This window comes from Chiroxiphia lanceolata, chromosome 21, assembly GCF_009829145.1.
Source record: "Chiroxiphia lanceolata isolate bChiLan1 chromosome 21, bChiLan1.pri, whole genome shotgun sequence".
Taxonomy (NCBI): Eukaryota; Metazoa; Chordata; class Aves; order Passeriformes; family Pipridae; genus Chiroxiphia; species Chiroxiphia lanceolata.
Window position 1 is genome coordinate 3,268,051 of NC_045657.1, and position 18,264 is coordinate 3,286,314.

The following is an 18,264-nucleotide window of genomic DNA, read 5'->3' on the forward strand; positions in this document are numbered from 1 at the left end:
TCCAAACATTATCACAGAGGGGGTTAAGTCCACCTAAGCCAGGCCAGAAATGGTAAAATTTACCTGCCACAGCTATTGTGCAGCAATTCCTATGCATAAAGATCCTCCAGCTGTGGGTTATGGGGTTTCTCTGGTCCCTGCTGTGACACAGCCACTTCTAGGACTGAATCACAGCCCCAGTGACCCTCCTAAGCCAGGATCTGAACTTTGTTTCAACCCACACCTGCTAAACCAGAGCAGCCTTAGCCCAGAGCCAGCTGAACTGCCACCAGACCATCTTGGCCAAGGAAGGGATCAACACTTCCAGTTTGTTCTCCACACAAGAACTGCTGGGATCCTGCACAGAAAGGTGACTCCTTCAACAGACCACAGGCACTGAGCAGGCAGATCCTGCCCTGCACCCCTGAGGAGAGGCAGGAATGGGGCCATCATGTCACTGGGATGTTTTGCAAAGTCTCCCTGGCTGTCAGGCAGAAGATGCTTTGCTTTCTGGGAAAGGGACTTTCCCAAGCTTCATCCTCCTTCTATTCCTACACTAAAGCACCAGAACTGTACTGGGACTTGGTTTGTAATTTATGTTTTTAAAAAAAGCATGTCAAAAGCACGTCAAAAGTTCATCCCTCTAAAGCTGAGATACATTCACATGTCTTCTGACTCCCTCCCAGTGCTGCTGTAGCCACGGGAACACCTCTCACTACAGCCTGCAAGCAGGGAGAAAGCATTTACCCTACCCCACAGGTTATTTCTTTTCCCTTTCCCTCTCCCACTGCAAAAAGCCCTTTGCTGTCTCACAGGAGCATCCCCTCACTCCCAGCTTGAGGCTGGACACCACTTGCCAACCCTGGAGCGAGAGCCTGTCCTGACATTTGTGAACTCCTGTTTTCAGCAACGACTCAGCACAAAACTTAACTTGTACAACCTGGGCTCCAGGCTTGGCCCCTTTTCAAACCTCCCCTGGCCGGACAGAGACCCACACAGCCTCCCAGCTAATTGAATTTTAATGAGAGGAAGTCGTTTTTCCACTGGAAGAATGTCGTGCTAGAGAAATATTTTGAAATTCCTCTAACCTTTCCTGCCAGGCTTTTTCTGCGGCAGAGTAGGAGCAAGGAAGTTCCCATCCCACCACTCGGTTGTGCTGCTCCCCTCACAACCCCAGACGGACCTGGAGCTTAAATAATTGCAACTTTCAAAACAAAAAGCATTTGGGGGTTGATTTGATTTCAGTCCTGACCGGGAGGATATGAATTCCCACTGCTTAAAGCTCTTGTGCTGAGACACAGCCGATCCCAGCCCTCCCCAACGCTGTCTCCCACCCCACTCCCACCTAACTGGGTTATTTTAATTTCCAGCATAAGTGACAAACACATAAGAGCCATGGATGCAGAAAACATTGGGGAACATCTTGTTAGCTGAGGTCTGCAGAGCAGTTGCCTGCAGGACAGCAGCAGCTTCATCTGCATGAGGTCCAAAAGTTATCAGCTTTCCAGGACTACATAAATTTACCAGTTTACACCCATTTCCCATTGTTGTGAGCCACAGTTTTCCCTGTAGAGTTGCTGCTTAGTCTTGCAGAAAGAAGAAAGGAGGGGCCAGAGGAAATGAAGTTGCTGAGATATGAAGGAAATTAGGTTATAGTCCACTGCCTTCAGAAAACCTATTACACTGGGTTTAAAGCTGCTGGTATCTTAAGGGTGACAAAAAAAAAAAAAAAGGATAAATACCAGAACTAGAGGGGGTTTTATGTACAAGTTGTATAATGTCAGTACATATAAGGTAGAGGAGAAAAGTATTTTCTGGTTATGCAGTTCTCAGTAAAAGACTGCAAGATCTTGTAGCTGCATCTCGTACCCAGACCAGGGAACAGCTCCAGTGGAGGAAAAGCTCACTCCATTCTATCCCACATCCCAAGGCTGAGGAGGTTTCACAGCCCCTCTGAGCCTATACCCAGAAATAAGACCTTTTCAGCAAGGGAGCCATGGCCAAGCCCACGGAAAGGTTTAAGAGAGGAGCTGGGAGACCACTGCCACCTATGAACACGTGTTCCCTTCTTGGCAGAGGAATCAGCTGTCCTAAATCCAGGTGAGCCCTAAAAGCCCCCTGGCAGCACCTCAAGCTTCAGAGGCATTTATGGAAAAGGTACCACTTTGCAAAACAAAGGATTCTAAAGTGCAGGTTTCTCACTCGCTCTGGATGTGATTCCAAGTTCTTTACGTGGATCTAGTAGATCCCTGGATCCATCAGCTCTCCCCAGAAGAGCTCACCACTTCATATGACAGCTCCACTCAAAGCACAGCACCCAGTGCAGCTGCTGAAATATCTGACAGAACAACCAAAGCCTGCTAAAGACACCCCAGTGCCCCTTAAACCCAGCTTTTACTTTCCATTTTCATTCCCAGGGAATGTCCCTTAATTTAATACAATTTAGAAATTCAGCTCTAACTCTGTAGCTGGGATTTTGGCAGCACTGCTCAGTCCGTGCATTCTTGCTCTGTTTACAGCAGCCCAGCTCCCAGATGTTGGTAATATTAAACAGGCTGGAACTTTCCTTCCAAGTGACAGCAAAATGCAGACAAGAGCTGGCTTTGCTACAGCTCTAATTATCCATGGATAGGAGATATTCCCCATCCCTTTGCTGGGCTGGGGGAGGCCCAGCAGACACAGCTCTTCCTCCACATAAATTCAATAAAAGTAAGGAGATAGAGATCAGTAGGCCTTGGTTTACACTCCACTGCACTAGGCTTGATTTCAGGGAACATTTTTAGCTTGCAAGAAAGATCAGGAACAAGATCCTCATCCACATGGAAGTCTCAGAAGTGCAGCAGAGCACAGAAGTCGAGACTGCCAGAGAAATGCATACATTAAACTAGTTGCTGAACTATGGGAAAAACTTCTGCCATATGTACCTTGTCTATAAATAATCCTCTATCTCTTTGCTTAAATCAGAGGAACTCATGGGAACTTTCCACCCATCAGGATTTTGCTTTGCTTTTGAAAGCAGTCGCCGTGTGGGAGGTGACAGGGCTGCCAAACAAGCTGTCAAGGAGAGTCCCCTTTTGTCATGGTGCAAGAAACCAAGAATCCATGGCCAATGCATGGAAAAAAGAGCAAATTCCTACAGCCTCAGAGTGAACTGTGACTTGCAAGGGAGCTGCTTTCCTCGGCCTTCGTTTGCTGCCCCTGCAGCTTTATCTAAATCTTAACAGGGACGAATGAAAACCTTGTGAGCCCTTCCCATGTTATATGTGCCAAGAGCTACAGATCTACAGAATCCCAGGGCAGAGATGATCCAGAATTCCAGCAAAGGCATGAAACCAGAGGAGCTCACTCCAACAGGTCATCTGGCTCACGATTTAATCGTTACTACAAGAAACATTTACTTAGTCAAAATAAAAACTTAAACCAAAAATTACACACAACACCATTCTGCTGTGTAAAAACCCAATACAAGTGGCAAAACTGAGCTGTAAATATCTCAACATCCAGAAGCCAGCTCATCCTTTCTGTGGAACAACCCCAGAGCTGCTCCTTGCCACGACTTACCTCAAAGACTTCCTCATCCAATATCCTCGTTCCAAACACGATGATGCCGTTGACGTCAATGATGGGATGGTCACTTCTGTCCAGGAACTTGGTTATCTTCTTTTTACAGTCCAAAATCAAGGTGACATTTTTCTTCTGCACGCTGAGAGCTACTCTGTGCCACCTACAAGAACACAGCCCACAGATGTGTTAAACGCAGCCTTGGGCTTTTCCCAGAGCAAACTAATGATTGTGTAACAAGTGACGTTTCACAAGCTCATGTCCTGAAAACCTTCCTGGAAATTCTCCTTGGGCAGCTAAAGATTTCATGTGAAATACAAAGGCTGACTGAGGAGATGCCATTCACTTTTCATCCCTCCAAGAGAATGTCAGTTCTGGCTTCAACAAGAGGCAGAGATAAAAACCACACAGTGACTCCCTGGTTATCCCCCTTTTCCACCCTCCTTATGTCCTGCAAAAGTCTCAGTGGGGATTTTGCAAGACAAACTGATTTCTTAAGGCCCTTTGCAGCTGAAGTCCATATTCCTGTCCCCATCAGTGTCAGACAGTTTTGCACTAACTAGTCATTCACACTTCTTATATATATAAATATATAATATTTATTCACTGAAGGCCAAAATTACAGACTGAGACACTTGGCAGCAGTCAGAGGAGTGTATATACATTTATATAGGCATGACTCCTATTTTACACAACATTCAACATGCTGGTATTGATATAAACAATGAACTGTTTTTCCTTTGTGCACAAAATTTCACTTACTTGCCATCTGCAAGGTTAATGCCTCTAAAGAGAGGATAGTCTTCTGGGCCTGGCTTTCCTGTATGGTCTTCATACAGGAATACAGGAGATCTACCCAACTCCACACCAATTTGCTGGATCCCTTGCTCATTGTAAATTGAGATCAAGAAGGACTGACCTCCTTTCTTCGCTTTTACAGTGGTTAGAATGGAGAAGTCCTCGGGGAATGGGGAAGCTGGAGTGGAAAAGCAAAGAGGTTAGTCAGGTTTCCTTGAAAATTAATCCCTACAGAAAGAGTCCTGCTGTCTAATAACCCATGGGGAGACCTCTGCTTTCTCTCTCCACATGTGTGCACGCCAGCAACCTTAAAAATTTATATGAGGCCAGGTGAAATCTGGCTTTCACCCAAAGCTTATTGAGATACAGAGTTGGGAATGGCTGAATCCCAAAGCAGATTGGACCAGCAAAGCCAGTGTAGAACAGTGTCCCCAAGGGACACCTAACTCCTCCTTACTGTGCTCCTAACCCTTCCTTAATGTGCTCTAGAGCTTTTTAGGAGACAAGGCAAAACTTTGTTTCATATATCTTAAGGTCCCAAAAAAGAGCTTTAGATGTCAGAGGGACAGAGGGAATTAAGCATCCTGTGCCAGGTAGGCACACACAATACTGAAGGGGTTTATTCGAGAGAGGAGGGAATTGCATCAGGGTTTGTCCATTCCAGATGAGAACAGAGGATTCTGTGGCTTTGGCTTTCAGGGTTGGTGCAGACACACCAAAAAAAAAAAAAATCATTCTAAAACCAGAAATAAATGTGGCAATCAGTAGGAGGTGCTAATTTGAACTTGTCTGTGTATTATCTGATTTCCTAGCTTTTTGGTTTTCCACTCAGGAAAGCAACCCTGCCTGATCACACAGGTGATTTCTGTCTTTGTTTTTGCCAGGTTTGGAGGATTAAAGCCCTTAAAGTCCTGTCAATACAGAGGTAATGCTCTGCACAGGGGAAGGGTCAATCCATGCAAGGCCAGACACACACATTTAAAGTTTCAAGTCAATCTGGGCATCACCCTGTTGTAGAAACCCAAACTCCTCTGTTAGGGTTTCTCTGCCATTCAAACTGAAAAAAATGAGCCTGGATGCACATCCCAAATAGGACATCAACACCAGAAGCATTAATAAAGAAGATTTCTTGATCAAATAACAAAGATGGCACATCCAGGGCACCATAAACTCCTCAGATGCTGCATTTCAGCAGCGTGGGGCTTGCAGGGAATCTTTCCTTCAAGGTCCACCTTTCCAAAACAAGGATTACATTGTACCCCTGGATATCCCCTTGAGAAATCTTAAACCACAGCAGGGTAGAGTAAAATGGGACAGCCCCACCAGTGGGACCAGCCCCCTGTGGCATCTGGTGGCACACAGGGAAAGGAACACAATGGGTCACTTTTAAACTGCACATGTGTAGCCATATAAACCACAGAAAACATCCAGCTCGGTGCCTGTAATCTTCAAACATATTTCCTTTGCTCCTTTAGGCTTTTCTTAGATGTTATCCAAGGGCTGCATAAGGGATTTTGGACCAGGGAGGGGATGAGGGACATGGCAGTGGGGAATTCTTCCAACCACAGCAAAGTTAGAGAGTTCAAACGAGCTCAACCTCTCCTCTTCTGCCTGGGAGTTGCTTTAACTTTTATGGACAACCAGTGTCTTAAATGCATTTATCTGCCTAGCACAGGGCAGGGGAGGAGGCAGGAGAAATCTGGGCTGCATCAAAATCAGCACTGAGGGGACACTGAGGGGGAGAACTGGGGATACCTACAGAGACAAACACAGTTAATATCCCTCACCTTGGTTAAATAATATTTGCAAAGCAGCAGAAAGCAGCATTCTGCAGAGAGGGCTCGCAGTCAGTAATTAAATGCCAGGATTATAGCCTGATTTCCCCCCAGGACACAGACCCAGATATTTGGCAAATGCAGTATCCGATTTTTGTGCCTCCCATAGGATGCACTGAGCTTTATCTCCCTCCTGCTGTACACAAATCCTCCTGTAGCTCTGAATCAAGACCATACGCCTTCCTGGTTCCAATTACAGGCTACAGATTTGGGCCTTTTATGTAAAATAGTTCATGTCCAAAATTTCATTATGAAGCCACAATACAGTACCTTTCAACTTGGCCAAGCTGCCAACTCATTAAAGAGCTGCTTTTAATTTTTTTTTCATTATTATTAAAATGTCTCCATGGTGATGCGAATTTCTCAACCCAAATAATCATAATGGATGAATTATAGCTGACATTACTCTGTTACTGCTCTGCTGTCCTGGCAAAATAACAATGCCTTCACTGTCATAGCTAGAAATGACCCAGGCTGGTGACTGATGTATGAAAACACATCCACACAGACAGCAATACTAATAAATACAACGTAATAAATATATGAAGCACACAGAAATTGACCCAAATCCCCTTAAAAACAATGGGGACACCCCCTCCCAACAAAGAGTCTGGGATTGAGTCCTCATATTTGATTCACTCTTCAAACGAGCTCATGCTGAGAGATGTTGCACATCCGTCACTTAAAGGCACCGCACCAGTGACGTGTTTGGCTTGGCATCCTCCTTCCACCCCCTGGCCAAATCCTCTCAAACTCACTACATGGAACCTCCTGCAAAGCAGCAACAAGGGGTGAAGGCCCCAGTTCTGCAGGTGGAGCCATGGAAAAAGCTGCCCAATGCCATCAGCTTCCCTGGAGCAAGTGCATGTGTGTAATGCTCCAACAGATAAACCAGCAGGGTCAGGCTGAGTCTCCTTCCTTGAGCACCATGACCAGGGATTAAAGGCTTGGGTACAATCTCATGGTCTTCAAAATAGGGACAGCTGGGACCTTCTTCCTAATCCAGGTGTATCCAGACACAGCCTAAAATAAAGAGCGAGCCCTGCTCCTGATCTGGGAAGGGCAGCAAAGCTTTAGCTGCTTAATAGCAAAAAATAATGAGCAAAACCAAGGAGCTGATCCAGTTCCTGACAAAAACACAAGGTGAGGTGATGTCATTTCCAGAACCTTTCCAGCTTTCAGAGGAAAACAGCTCTCCAATGGTTTTACCAACTTCTGGCCTTTTCCTTCATCTGAAAAGACTCAATTGTGAAATGACTTATTTTCCTCAGAGGTGACTGTTCAAGCTGTAACAGAGATTTTCAAGAATGCAAGTGACAATTGAAAATTTGATTGAAAAACACAAAGGACATTTTGCTGGCTGCCACTGAAAACCTTGCCTTTTTCTTGCTTCTGCTGGAAGAGCATGGCTTTTGCTGGGAAGCAGAACTTATTTAGGGAGAAAGGACAGAAAGCATCTCAGCAGATTTTTCTCACTCTTCAGAGCTTGCAAAAAACAAGTTTATATATATATATACACACACACACACATCTTGCTTTGCTGGCTGTGGCAGCAGAATGCAAAGCCCATCAAATTACCATCTTAGAAAAGCACTGACTTCTAATTAGGACAAAATATTCTGTACAGAGCACGTTTGCAAGGGTGCTCCATAGCAGGGAGGGAAAGTCACGCTCCAACCCACCCGCCTGGTAAGGGGAAATCACTAAACCCACATTTCCCCTGGTACACTGCACCGCAATTACTTTGTTATCTTCACCCCCTCTCTCTCTCATTTGGTGGTGTGAGCTGAAGTCACATCTAGTTATGGAGATGTAAAGAGAAAACATCTGTTGATCTGATGGAAAACACCAGGAGTTCTTCGCTTCGCTCTTCCCTATTTCCTCAGTGAGCAGCAGAGAATACTCCACGACTTTGGGAGCCTCCAGAGAGGGACTGAGCTGCTTCAATGACCCCATGGCTGTCCAGATGATGAAGTGATTCAAAAGTTGCTTGATGACACCAAGGAAACACCATTCAGGTCTTCTAACCCAAGGAAGATGCAAACCAAGAACTCATTGAGGACATAACCAGTAGTGAGGTGGGACAAGAGCAAGAAAGTCTCCTCCAGTGCCAAGTTCTCTCCTGTGACCATGATTTGGTCCCTGCCTGTTGTCTTGTTGTGTCAACCCGTGTCAGAACCAGTGTGATCCAGTCTCCTTGCTACATTAATCAGGTAGAATATTCCATCCTTTGTTTTATATCTTGGGGTCACCACTGTTTGCTGGTTTCTCTTACATAAACACGATCAGGCAAAATTTCACAGTGGCTACAGAAGCTACTGGAAAGCTCTCAAATCCACTGCAGTTGTATATTCCAAACTGGAACCATTTCCTTCAAACCCCTATGAGCTTGTAGACACCAGCTGGACCAAAACTTTGAGTCATTTCAGATACATGTCGTGGAGGGACATGATGGAACATGAAGGCACAGCCTGGCAGAGGAGGGGTGCAGTTGGGCACACAATGGTGTTATCTGTAGTCAGAAAGGACTGTCCTGCCCTGGGCAGCAATAAAGACAAATATAGGGTCTGTTTTGCCTTTCTGCAGACATTTAAACAGGGCTTTAGGCAGGTCCTTCGCTAAGCCTGTCAAGCACTGCTCTCATCTATCTTCGTGTCAGGCTCAGTTTGTGTGCAAGACACAGGCTGTCCTCCTGCTCACCACAGATTAAATATAATTCATCTGCTTGTTGTCACAGCGGGACAATAATGAAGCCTGAAAATAACCTCAGTGATAACACGTGCAATGAAGCAACGAAGGAAACAGAGGAGCACAGGATGGGAGCACATCAGCAGCCCAGCCTCAAGGTCTTCATTTGGGCCACTGACAGGCTGGGTCTGATAGAAACAGCTTGTTAATTAAAAAGCATTGATAGTGGCACAGAACATTAGCTCTGATTTAGCCAATACATTCACTGTCTCACGAACACCGAAGGAGAACGTGTGTGTCTGCTTTGCTTAAATCACCTCCTGTCTCACAGACGAGTTTCAGGCAGTGCCTTTGCCTCACTGCTAAACCTTCCTCAGCAAAGGCACTTCTCTCACCAAACTTAGAAAGTCCTGCCATGCCTGTTGCCAGCATTGCCACGTGAAACAGGGATATCCCAGTGCTCCTGTATGGCTTGGGAAGGAAGATTTCTGATGGTGGCTACACGCTCCAGACTGAGGATCTCAGTCAGTGAGGAATTCAGGTCCATAATGGGTCCAGTCTTTTTACAAACACATTTCACTCTGTTTGGCAGTTTCCCTGAAAAATTAGACTCCAGTGCATCCTCAGTCAGAAATAAAATGGTCAGTAGCCCACGTGCTCTCCAAGGGCTTTGTGAACTCCTGCATCTTCGTGGCTTCCTCTAATGAACCTCCCAGTCCTTCAAACAACTTTTCATGGGACATCTGTTCTTGTGGGACAGTCTATTATTCTTATATGGTGATTATTTGTGTTATGAGAGACACCACAGCCACAGAATAAGACCCCACTGTTCTTGGCACTCCACAAACACAGAACAAAACACAGCCTGTGTTCCTTTGCATCCTCCAAGCCTCTCTCCCCAGCTGGATGTCACCGTGTGATAATGAGAGAGCAGAAACTTTCCAACCTAGGAGGGGACAGATGCAGCCATTGGCCACATCTTCTGCAGTGAAACCCATCACCACGTGCAAATGCAGTGATAAAAGAACAACTACTGCAGTTCTATTGGATGGCTGGAAGTTTGCAGCCCCCCTGAAGCAGCAGAACCCCTACCCGTCAAGGGGAGCGTGCAAACACACTTGGAAAATTAAGGAATCACACAGTGTGCCTTGTGTATGCCTGCAGAATTTGAGGAAAGGGTCAGATGCTTCCATAGGATAAATAAAAAGCTGGGGACTCACCAGGATACAGCTGCTTTGTCGGTGCACTAAGCTGAGCATCTTTTGTTACTCTATAAGCAACATCTGCTTCTTTTGAAGATCTTCTGCTTGTGCAAAACCCTGTTGTTTTTGTTATACCATCAGGTAAATTATGAAAATCTAATACCTTCAAGAGGTCTGCAGGGTCAGCTGTGAAGAGAAAAGGAGAAAACAAGAATTAGCAGGCAACAGGACTGGCACTTGCTCAGATCCAAATCAGTCTTAGCCTGCAACACACAAATCCATCAACACAACCTTAAAAACAGATGAAATAGGCTTTCAATACATCTGCAAATATGATGTTAATACAGCTTCAAAGCCAGCACGTTGTGCTGCTGGTCAAAGACACTAATTCAATGCAGAGAGGAGCAACTCATCAGCTGTCTGCACCAGGACAGGAGGGAGAATGGGCTGTCTTATTAGTTACAGTAGTTGTATTTTCCTGGATGTCTTCACCCAGTCTCCATCATTCAAGTGCATCCTGAAGATTAAGCATTTAGACAGGAAATTCATGATCTGAGAGAAAGGCTTTAAATCAACAAGTCACCATCAAGCTGATGCAGGTCTAACCCTGCCCGGGGTGAAGCAAGGTGACACAGGGCAGGGATGCAGCACAGCTCCACCTCAGGCAGCCAGGTGCCCAATTGCCACCAAATTATTCCCCAGATATTCTCCCCCCTGACGCTGGGATTTCTGTACAACCACCAGTGCACACGAGAGTGCAGCTGGATGGTCAAAACCCCACATTTGCTTCACAGAAGTGGAAAAAAAAAAATCTGCATTTTCACTAATGACATGAAGCCAAAGGCTCCTTTCCTCAACCACATCCCATCAGGCTCATACCCTGAGGCTCTTAGATAATGAAGAGACCTTGTTTGACACCCTGAGCTCCCCACAGCAGCACAGTCAGGGCTGGTTCACCTCCAGATGTTCAGGTCTCCAGGATATCAATTAAGTAATGCAAGTGATACGTCTCATTAACTTCCTAATCTGGTCTTGCTCATGTCAGGAGAGATAGAGTCTCCAGAATTGGAATAACCAGATCTGACTTAAAACCCTTAAAAGAAATGATTCTGAATTTTGACTTGATGGTTGGAGCAAAATGCTGTCAGAAACATGACCCACCCAACTCAAACCCCAGCAGTGGCCAGAGCAAATTGGCCTGTGCTGCTTTTGGCTGGGCTAGAGCTCAATGTCTTCAATAGTAGCTGATATGAGGCTACATCTGGGATTTGTGCTGAAAACAGTGTTGATAACACAGGGATGTTTCCACTGCTGCTGAGCAGGGCTCAGGTGGAGTCAAAGGCCACCCCACCAATGAACAGGCTTGGGGATGCACAAGGAGTTGGGGGGGACACAACCAGGACAGCTGACCCCAGGGATATTCCACCCCATATGGCATCATGTCAAGCATATAAAGCTGGGGGAAGAAGGACAGAGGGGGAACACTTGAAGTGATGGTGTTTGTCTTCCCAAAACACCATCATGTGTGATGAAACCCTGCTCTCCACCGTCTGCCCATGAGAAGTGGGCAAGAATTCCTTGCTTTGCTTTCCTTGTTTTACCTATTGAACTGTTTTTATCTCAACCCACCGTTATTTTTTCCCCTCCACTCTTTCTGATTCTCTACCCCATCCCCACTGGCTGCATCCAGGGGGAAGGACTGCACCATGTCCATCAGCACTGAACACAAACTCTCCAGCAATGGAAAGAAACAGCATGAACACATCTTTTATGATATCAAAAAGCTTTGATACCAAGGTTACCAAGAAGATCAGCCTAATATTTGCATGGAAAATTCATGTACATTGTTAGGCACTTTTTAAAAGTTTCCATAATCCTGAGAAACTGGGCCCTCAATGAGAGATTACAAACATATGGCAAATCCAAGTGAGCACAGCAGATAATAAAGGAGCTGAGGGAGCCTGGCCTCAGCAGCACACAGCTGTAATATTTCCTCATCTCTCATTCTTGTTAGGCAGTGTATGGATGACACATTTGTCTAAGCTGTCCTTGCCACTTGGATCTTCCCCCTGCCTTCCACCGTGCCTTATTTCACACTGAAGTGTCTGCACACACACACACAGCAACTAAAATTACAATAAAACTCCACCTCTACTTCCAGTCACATCCCTGTGCTCCAAGAAATTTGGAACAGCCAGCTCCTAATCTACCTCCAACATTTATTTAGGGAGCAGATGGGAATTCCAGAGTCCTGCCATCAGCCAGGTCCCCACGCCGGGTGCAGGGGGTTTGAGCCTCACTCAAGGCTGCACATCAGCCACCCAGAGGTGTTTGCAGGAAGAGAAACATCTGCAGATGAACCCACAGCCTGGAGGCTCAGCTGCTGTTATGACAAAAGCTATGGGAACATCCTCTCCTTTGGCAAGGGAGTGCTCCTGCAGTGGCTACAGGCACTCAGGGGAGCTGGGCCTCCTCCAGGAGCCACCAGCAGGTTTGGAGCTCCAGCTCCTGCCTGGAGCCTTCTGAGTAACCCCAACCCTTCATCAGTGTGAGAGGTACAGCTCTTATTTGTAAAGGATGATTCAAGCACCTGCTACCTCCCTGCACCGCTGGGAGCCTCCAAACACAACCTGCAATCCATCTTCACTGCCAAGGAAGATCCCCTGTACCTCCATAACTGTGATGAATTAGGTCAAAAAGAGATATTAAAGTAGAAAAACAATCTGAATATTGCCCAAACAAACTGCAAACCTCACAGGTGGCCAGCAGGAGAGGACAACCCTCTGTTCACAGAGGTGCATGAGTGTCTCATCTCTGCTTGCTCCTGGAAATCAAAGAGGGGGTGAGGAGCCAGCTACAGCCCCACAGGCCACTGATGCTGCACTTCATCACTAAGAGCATCCTTTGAGTAGGACTCCAGCAGCATGAAAATCCCCAGCTCTTCCTAGAAAGATGAGCTGCACACAGGAGCAGCTCTCATTCCTGAGAGCTAAATCAGTTCATTTATTTCCCCTTGATTTTTCAGCCACATCCAAACTCAGCAACCTCCTGTAGGAGCTGTGACAGCCTCATGCCCAGGACAGAGACCTGACTGACCAAATTCAGGCTCTGCAGGGTGTTTCTTACAAGTTTGCACTGGGCTTGGCCTTCACCTGAGAACTGAATTAGCTGTTGCTTTATGAAAGCTTTTCTTTTTTCACTTGCTGTTTTATGAATAACATCTCTGTGCAGCATCACACACAGGAACATTCTTTGCTCAAGGTGCACAGGTCCCCCAAAGAAATGAGCAGCTCTGTCCCTGCTGTGTCAATATACCCAGCACACAGAGAGGCAAACCCCAAACAACTAAAATAGACCAAAAATCAGAGCAGAGGCTGCCCCAAAAGACTGCACCCAGCAGCCTGTTAAGCCCTTCAGTCGGACCAAAAGGGAGCATTGCTTCCCATTTTAGCAGGGCAGGGATGTCAGGACCTAAATATGCTCCATAAAGCTCAGAGGAGAAAGAGAGTGTTGGAGGAAGGAATGGAAAGATAAGAATTAGTGTCAAAAGGTTGGCTTTTGTTCAGTTCCAAGGAAATGTGGAGCTGGGAGTGTTCAAGGCCAGATTGGACAAGGCTTGGAGCAACCTGGTGTAGTGGAAAGTGTCCCTGCCCATGGCAAGGGGTGGAATGAGATGATCTCTAAGATTCCCTTGCAACCCAAACCATTCTGTGATTCTATGAGTGATTTCTGATGAAACAAGAGTGGCAAAAGGAGGAATTAAATCTCCACTTCTTCCATTACCACAATTAAACCCAAGACCAATCTTTCTGTGATCATCTGATTCCTAATTATTTAAATACCTGTTAAAACCTGGAACAGAGGCAGCTGGCATTAAGTCTGTAACTCTGCCTTGACCCAGCAATGGCCAGACACGTTTTCTTTCTCACACATCAATATTAGAGCAAATCAAGCAGGATTCATTGGAACAAACTCCCTGGCTTTGGGCTGGGCACGGGCTCCAGTCAACACAGAATCGGTGTGGCCATACTCTGCCACCCCCTCTACAGCCAAACCACCCTCTTGGACTCAGCCATGGGATGCAGGAGCAGAAATACCCCCACAGGACTCAAAAGGAGACCAGAGCATCATTAACACGTGACATGGAATGTCAGAGCACACCAGGCACCCCTGCCTGGGGGCAAACCCCATTCCCAACAGGATTGGGCTGTTCATCCTCACCTTTCCTTCCCCTGGCTGTTGCTTAAGACAAATTTGAAGAGGAAAAGAAGTCTTAAGCCCTGCTGATCCTCCAGGATACGTGCAATAATGAACAAGGATTTTATTTAAATGCCATTTCCCTTGCCAGTCACAGAGCAGGAGAGAGGGGACACCCAACCCTGGTTTGGCTGCAGCGAAGGTCAGTTAAAGACTTTCTCCACACACCATCTACCACGTGACCGCTGTGCAAAGGTGGAACAGCTTGATTTCCCCACCCTAATTTGTGGTTTCCCCTCCTAATTTTATCTTCCCTGGCCAAGGCATTCCCCAGGGAAAGGTATCCTGTCCTCACTGCACTCCTGTGAGGGCTCATGGGAGTCAGCCCAAAGAGGACCCACACTTCCAGTTCCCTACTCCACAGCTTGATGCTCTTAAAGGCAGGATGGATCAGCAGAAAAATAAGACATTATTCCACCCTCAAAAAAATCCCAAGAAACCCAAAACAACTCAAGAATCTAATGGAAATTGTGCTCTTGAAATTCTGTGCAAGATGGAACGGCAGCTTCTGTAGACCACACTGAAAAATCCCAGCATACACAGCATTAGCCAGAAGTCATTAATCTAAGCTACATTTATGGCTGTAATAATAATTTTTAACACCTGAAGCAAAGCTCATGAATGGGCCCCAAAGCACTTCAGGGTCCATAAGTTGCTTGTGTGTTACTTGTGAGTATCCATGTTTCCAGTGTCTGAAAAATTACCAAATTACAAGCAACAAACCTCAAAACAAATCTCATTTTTCAAGCTCTTTAATTAAATCCTTATCCCCAAGGAAATCCACAATATTTAAACTTGCCACTGAGCTGAAAGCTGGAGCTACTTAAGCCCTGCAGTGCTGGGGAGAGACATTCCCTGTGTCCTCCCTGCTCTTCCCAGTCACCCCACACAGCCCATCAGGGTGAACTGGGCAGCACCAACATGGACTGGTCAAAAGGTAGAGCCAGGCCTACAAAAAGGGTTTGGTCTGGATTCCAGTAAATTATAAAGTTGAGCTCTGAGGAACTTGGTCTAGTGGAAGGGGATCAGAATGAGAGGAGCTTTAAGGTCCCTTCAACCCAAACCATTGTGTGATGATCACTGAACACATTCCTAGAGCTTAGACTCAAGGAAATCCCCCTTTCATCAAGTTTTTGCCTCACAGTATCCTTCAAAGTGGGGGAAAAAAAATCCCTTCTCAGCATCCTGAGACCCGAATTTATTGCACCCAGCTGAGCTGGTGCTGCATTAACACAATAACCAAGACATTTGGGTGCCTGGAGAAGGGGTCACCACCCTGTGAAGGGAGAACCATTCTTCCATATTCGGTTTCAGAACAGCTGAAGGACATCCAAAGACCTTCAGGACTTAATGATGCAGCACTTAGTCATGCTATGGTTTATGTGCAATTATTGCCAGAGATCTGAGGTCCTAAGGTGAGGAATGAATAAGCATTTATGTTCCCAGCTCATTCCAGGTGCCCTCTGCAACTTTCTCATCATTTAACACACATCCCAGCAGTCTGGGGGTTTGTATCCAAGAATCACATCAGCAGCTTTGCTGGCAAGTGAAGCCTTCCTGTATGAACAAGGAACATAAAACCACATTGTCATCTTATCTCACAGCAAGCAATGACAGTAAATAAAGCAAAAAAGGATTATTTCAAGAGCAGTGTCTCCTTGAAAGGGATATCAAGTCCCATAGAAAGATGAAAAGAGTGATTTTCAAGGAACAAGCAAAGCAGTTAATCTGACCACAATCAACCAAGTGACTTAAATTGCCCTGTTTCTCCTGCACACAGGTCTCTGGTGACATCCAGGCTGCCTGGAGTGGCTCTGTTGTGCCCATCCCATTATCCTGACTCCTGATAGCCAAAGTGATCCATGTATCCCAGCCCTACACCCCAGCCCCATGGCTGGGCATGGAAAACCTGTGCCCAGATACTTGCCAGAGCTTTCCTGGATCAATTTGACTCCTTAACTACCAATCTCACTCAAGACCTTAAACAGGAGAATTTCAAAAAATGAAAGATTAAATACAGTAAATTTTAAAAAAAGTTGCATCCTGGGCTCAACTACACCGAGGTAAATTCATCAATCTGAGCTGCCCAGGTTTCCATCACCACCTCCAAGAGCAGAACACAACTCCAAGCATGGGCAGATCCAGCGAAAGCTTTAATCCCAACCTGGGAAACCCCCCCAAGGTCGGGGTCCCTCCAGGAGGGAGCTGAGAATCCACACCACAGAGCTCCTGGCAGGGCCAGGGGTTAGTTGCTCCAGCAAGGAAAAAGAACACACTGCTCAAAGAAGCCCCTTCCCTCCCATCTTTACCAGTTTTTCCTTCTTTCAGTACTTTTCCAAGATAGTTTATTCTTAGCCCTAAATAAACACTCAATTATTGCCTTTGGAGGACCCGGCTCCAGGCAGGGCAGAGTGTGCAGGGGGAAGGATGCTCTTTCCCTGGGCTCTGGGTTTCTCACTCCCCAGGCAGCTGCCCAGAGGTTGACATGAACATCTGGACTTCCAGTAGGAACTAAATACCACGGGGTAGATGTTCCTGTGTCGAGATCCATGAGAGATAAAGGCAGATGAGAACTGGAAGCTGCTTTGCCGGGTGATGCATTTTAATGGAGTCTCCATATCATGCTTGTGGGATTTCAACCATTTCTACTCCTTATCCAAACAGTTTTGACCACAGCTGACCTGGCTGCAGCTCTTGGATAACTGATTAAAACAAGATGGCAGAGGCCAAAATGAAATACAGAGGAAAAACAAGAATATAAAGCTCCAGTTGCCACTGCTCCAGCATCATTTGGATGGACTTAACACAGCCTCTTAAATTCCTCAGCATCCCAGCAGCTCAATAAAACAGGGTAATTCATTTGGACAAAGAGAAAAGGCATTTTAAGGAGGAGAATCGAGGAATATGAACTGCAGGGTTGAAAATTTTAAGTGTTTGTTCCCTAGGAAAGGGTATAAAACAGGAAAAAACAGGCCAGCTATGGAAAGGGTCAGAACTCATCTACTCCTTCCAATAGCTACCACAGAGCTGTGTCAGTTCACACTGCTCCAGAGAGCTGAATATTTCACCAGTGACTCATGTCATCCCCTTATGGTTTTCTTTTTTTTGTGTGTGTAAAGCCCAAATAGTCCCGACTGAGAACAAAGGAAACCATTATGTGGAGTGAGATCTGAAAGATCGTCCCTGTAATCCCAAAAGGGAAAGAAAAAAACCCCCAGAACTGATACTGGAGCAGCTCTGTGAGACTCCATCAAATTAAAAAAAAAAATCAGATAATCTTTGTTCCTTTGAGGATAAATCCTTTTTTTTTTTTTTTCTAAAATAATCAATCATTTGGGTTTCTGACAAAGCCGTGGTGCGAGCAGAGAACAGCGAGCAAAGAGCAAGTCTCTCCTCCGTGGAATACAATTAAACCACGCAGTAACAATCTGCTGCAAATGCCATGCAGAACTTAAAGATACAATGCCCAGAAAACAGGCAAATGTTCAGGGTCTGGGAGGAAATCCCAGCCCTGCTCACGAGTTTTTTAAAGAAATGGGGATTTTGAACGCTCCTCTGAGAGGGGAAGGAAGAATCCGTGGTTGTGAGCAGGGGATGGCTCACAGGGGGTGCCAAAGGGTTGGGAAGGGAATGGGCTTTCTCCTTAAGGCAGAGCACATCCAGCAACCCCTGCCCCAGCCAGTGTGGGAGCCAGGGAACATCCCTCTGTGGCCAGGGAACATCCCAGTGACACATCTGTCACCGGGCAGCTGGGGACAGCCTGTTGTTCTGTGACACACAGAGGAGAGCACCCACAGGAGGGTTCTGCCCCTTTCAAGGAGCTGCTGACCCTCATTGCCACAAATTCTGGGGAAAAAAGGATGAACAAAACCCAGGGCACGGGGAAAAGGGGTGGTGGGGTCCCTAAAAGGGCAGGTCTGAGGGTGCAAAGCCAACGCCCAACA

General features: G+C 46.1%; 1 protein-coding gene across 2 annotated transcripts in view; it reads right to left on the minus strand.

The window, feature by feature from the left end:
- Window positions 1–18,264, minus strand: part of COL5A1 (collagen type V alpha 1 chain) — a 148,251-nt gene that overhangs the window by 104,612 nt on the left and 25,375 nt on the right. For both annotated transcript variants that reach the window (XM_032708398.1, XM_032708397.1), the window contains exons 2-4: window positions 10,082–10,249; window positions 4,303–4,516; window positions 3,541–3,703 (exon numbers count right to left, since the gene is read on the minus strand). In XM_032708398.1, the coding sequence (XP_032564289.1) occupies window positions 3,541–3,703; window positions 4,303–4,516; window positions 10,082–10,249 (545 nt within the window). The remainder of the gene's footprint in view (window positions 1–3,540; window positions 3,704–4,302; window positions 4,517–10,081; window positions 10,250–18,264) is intronic.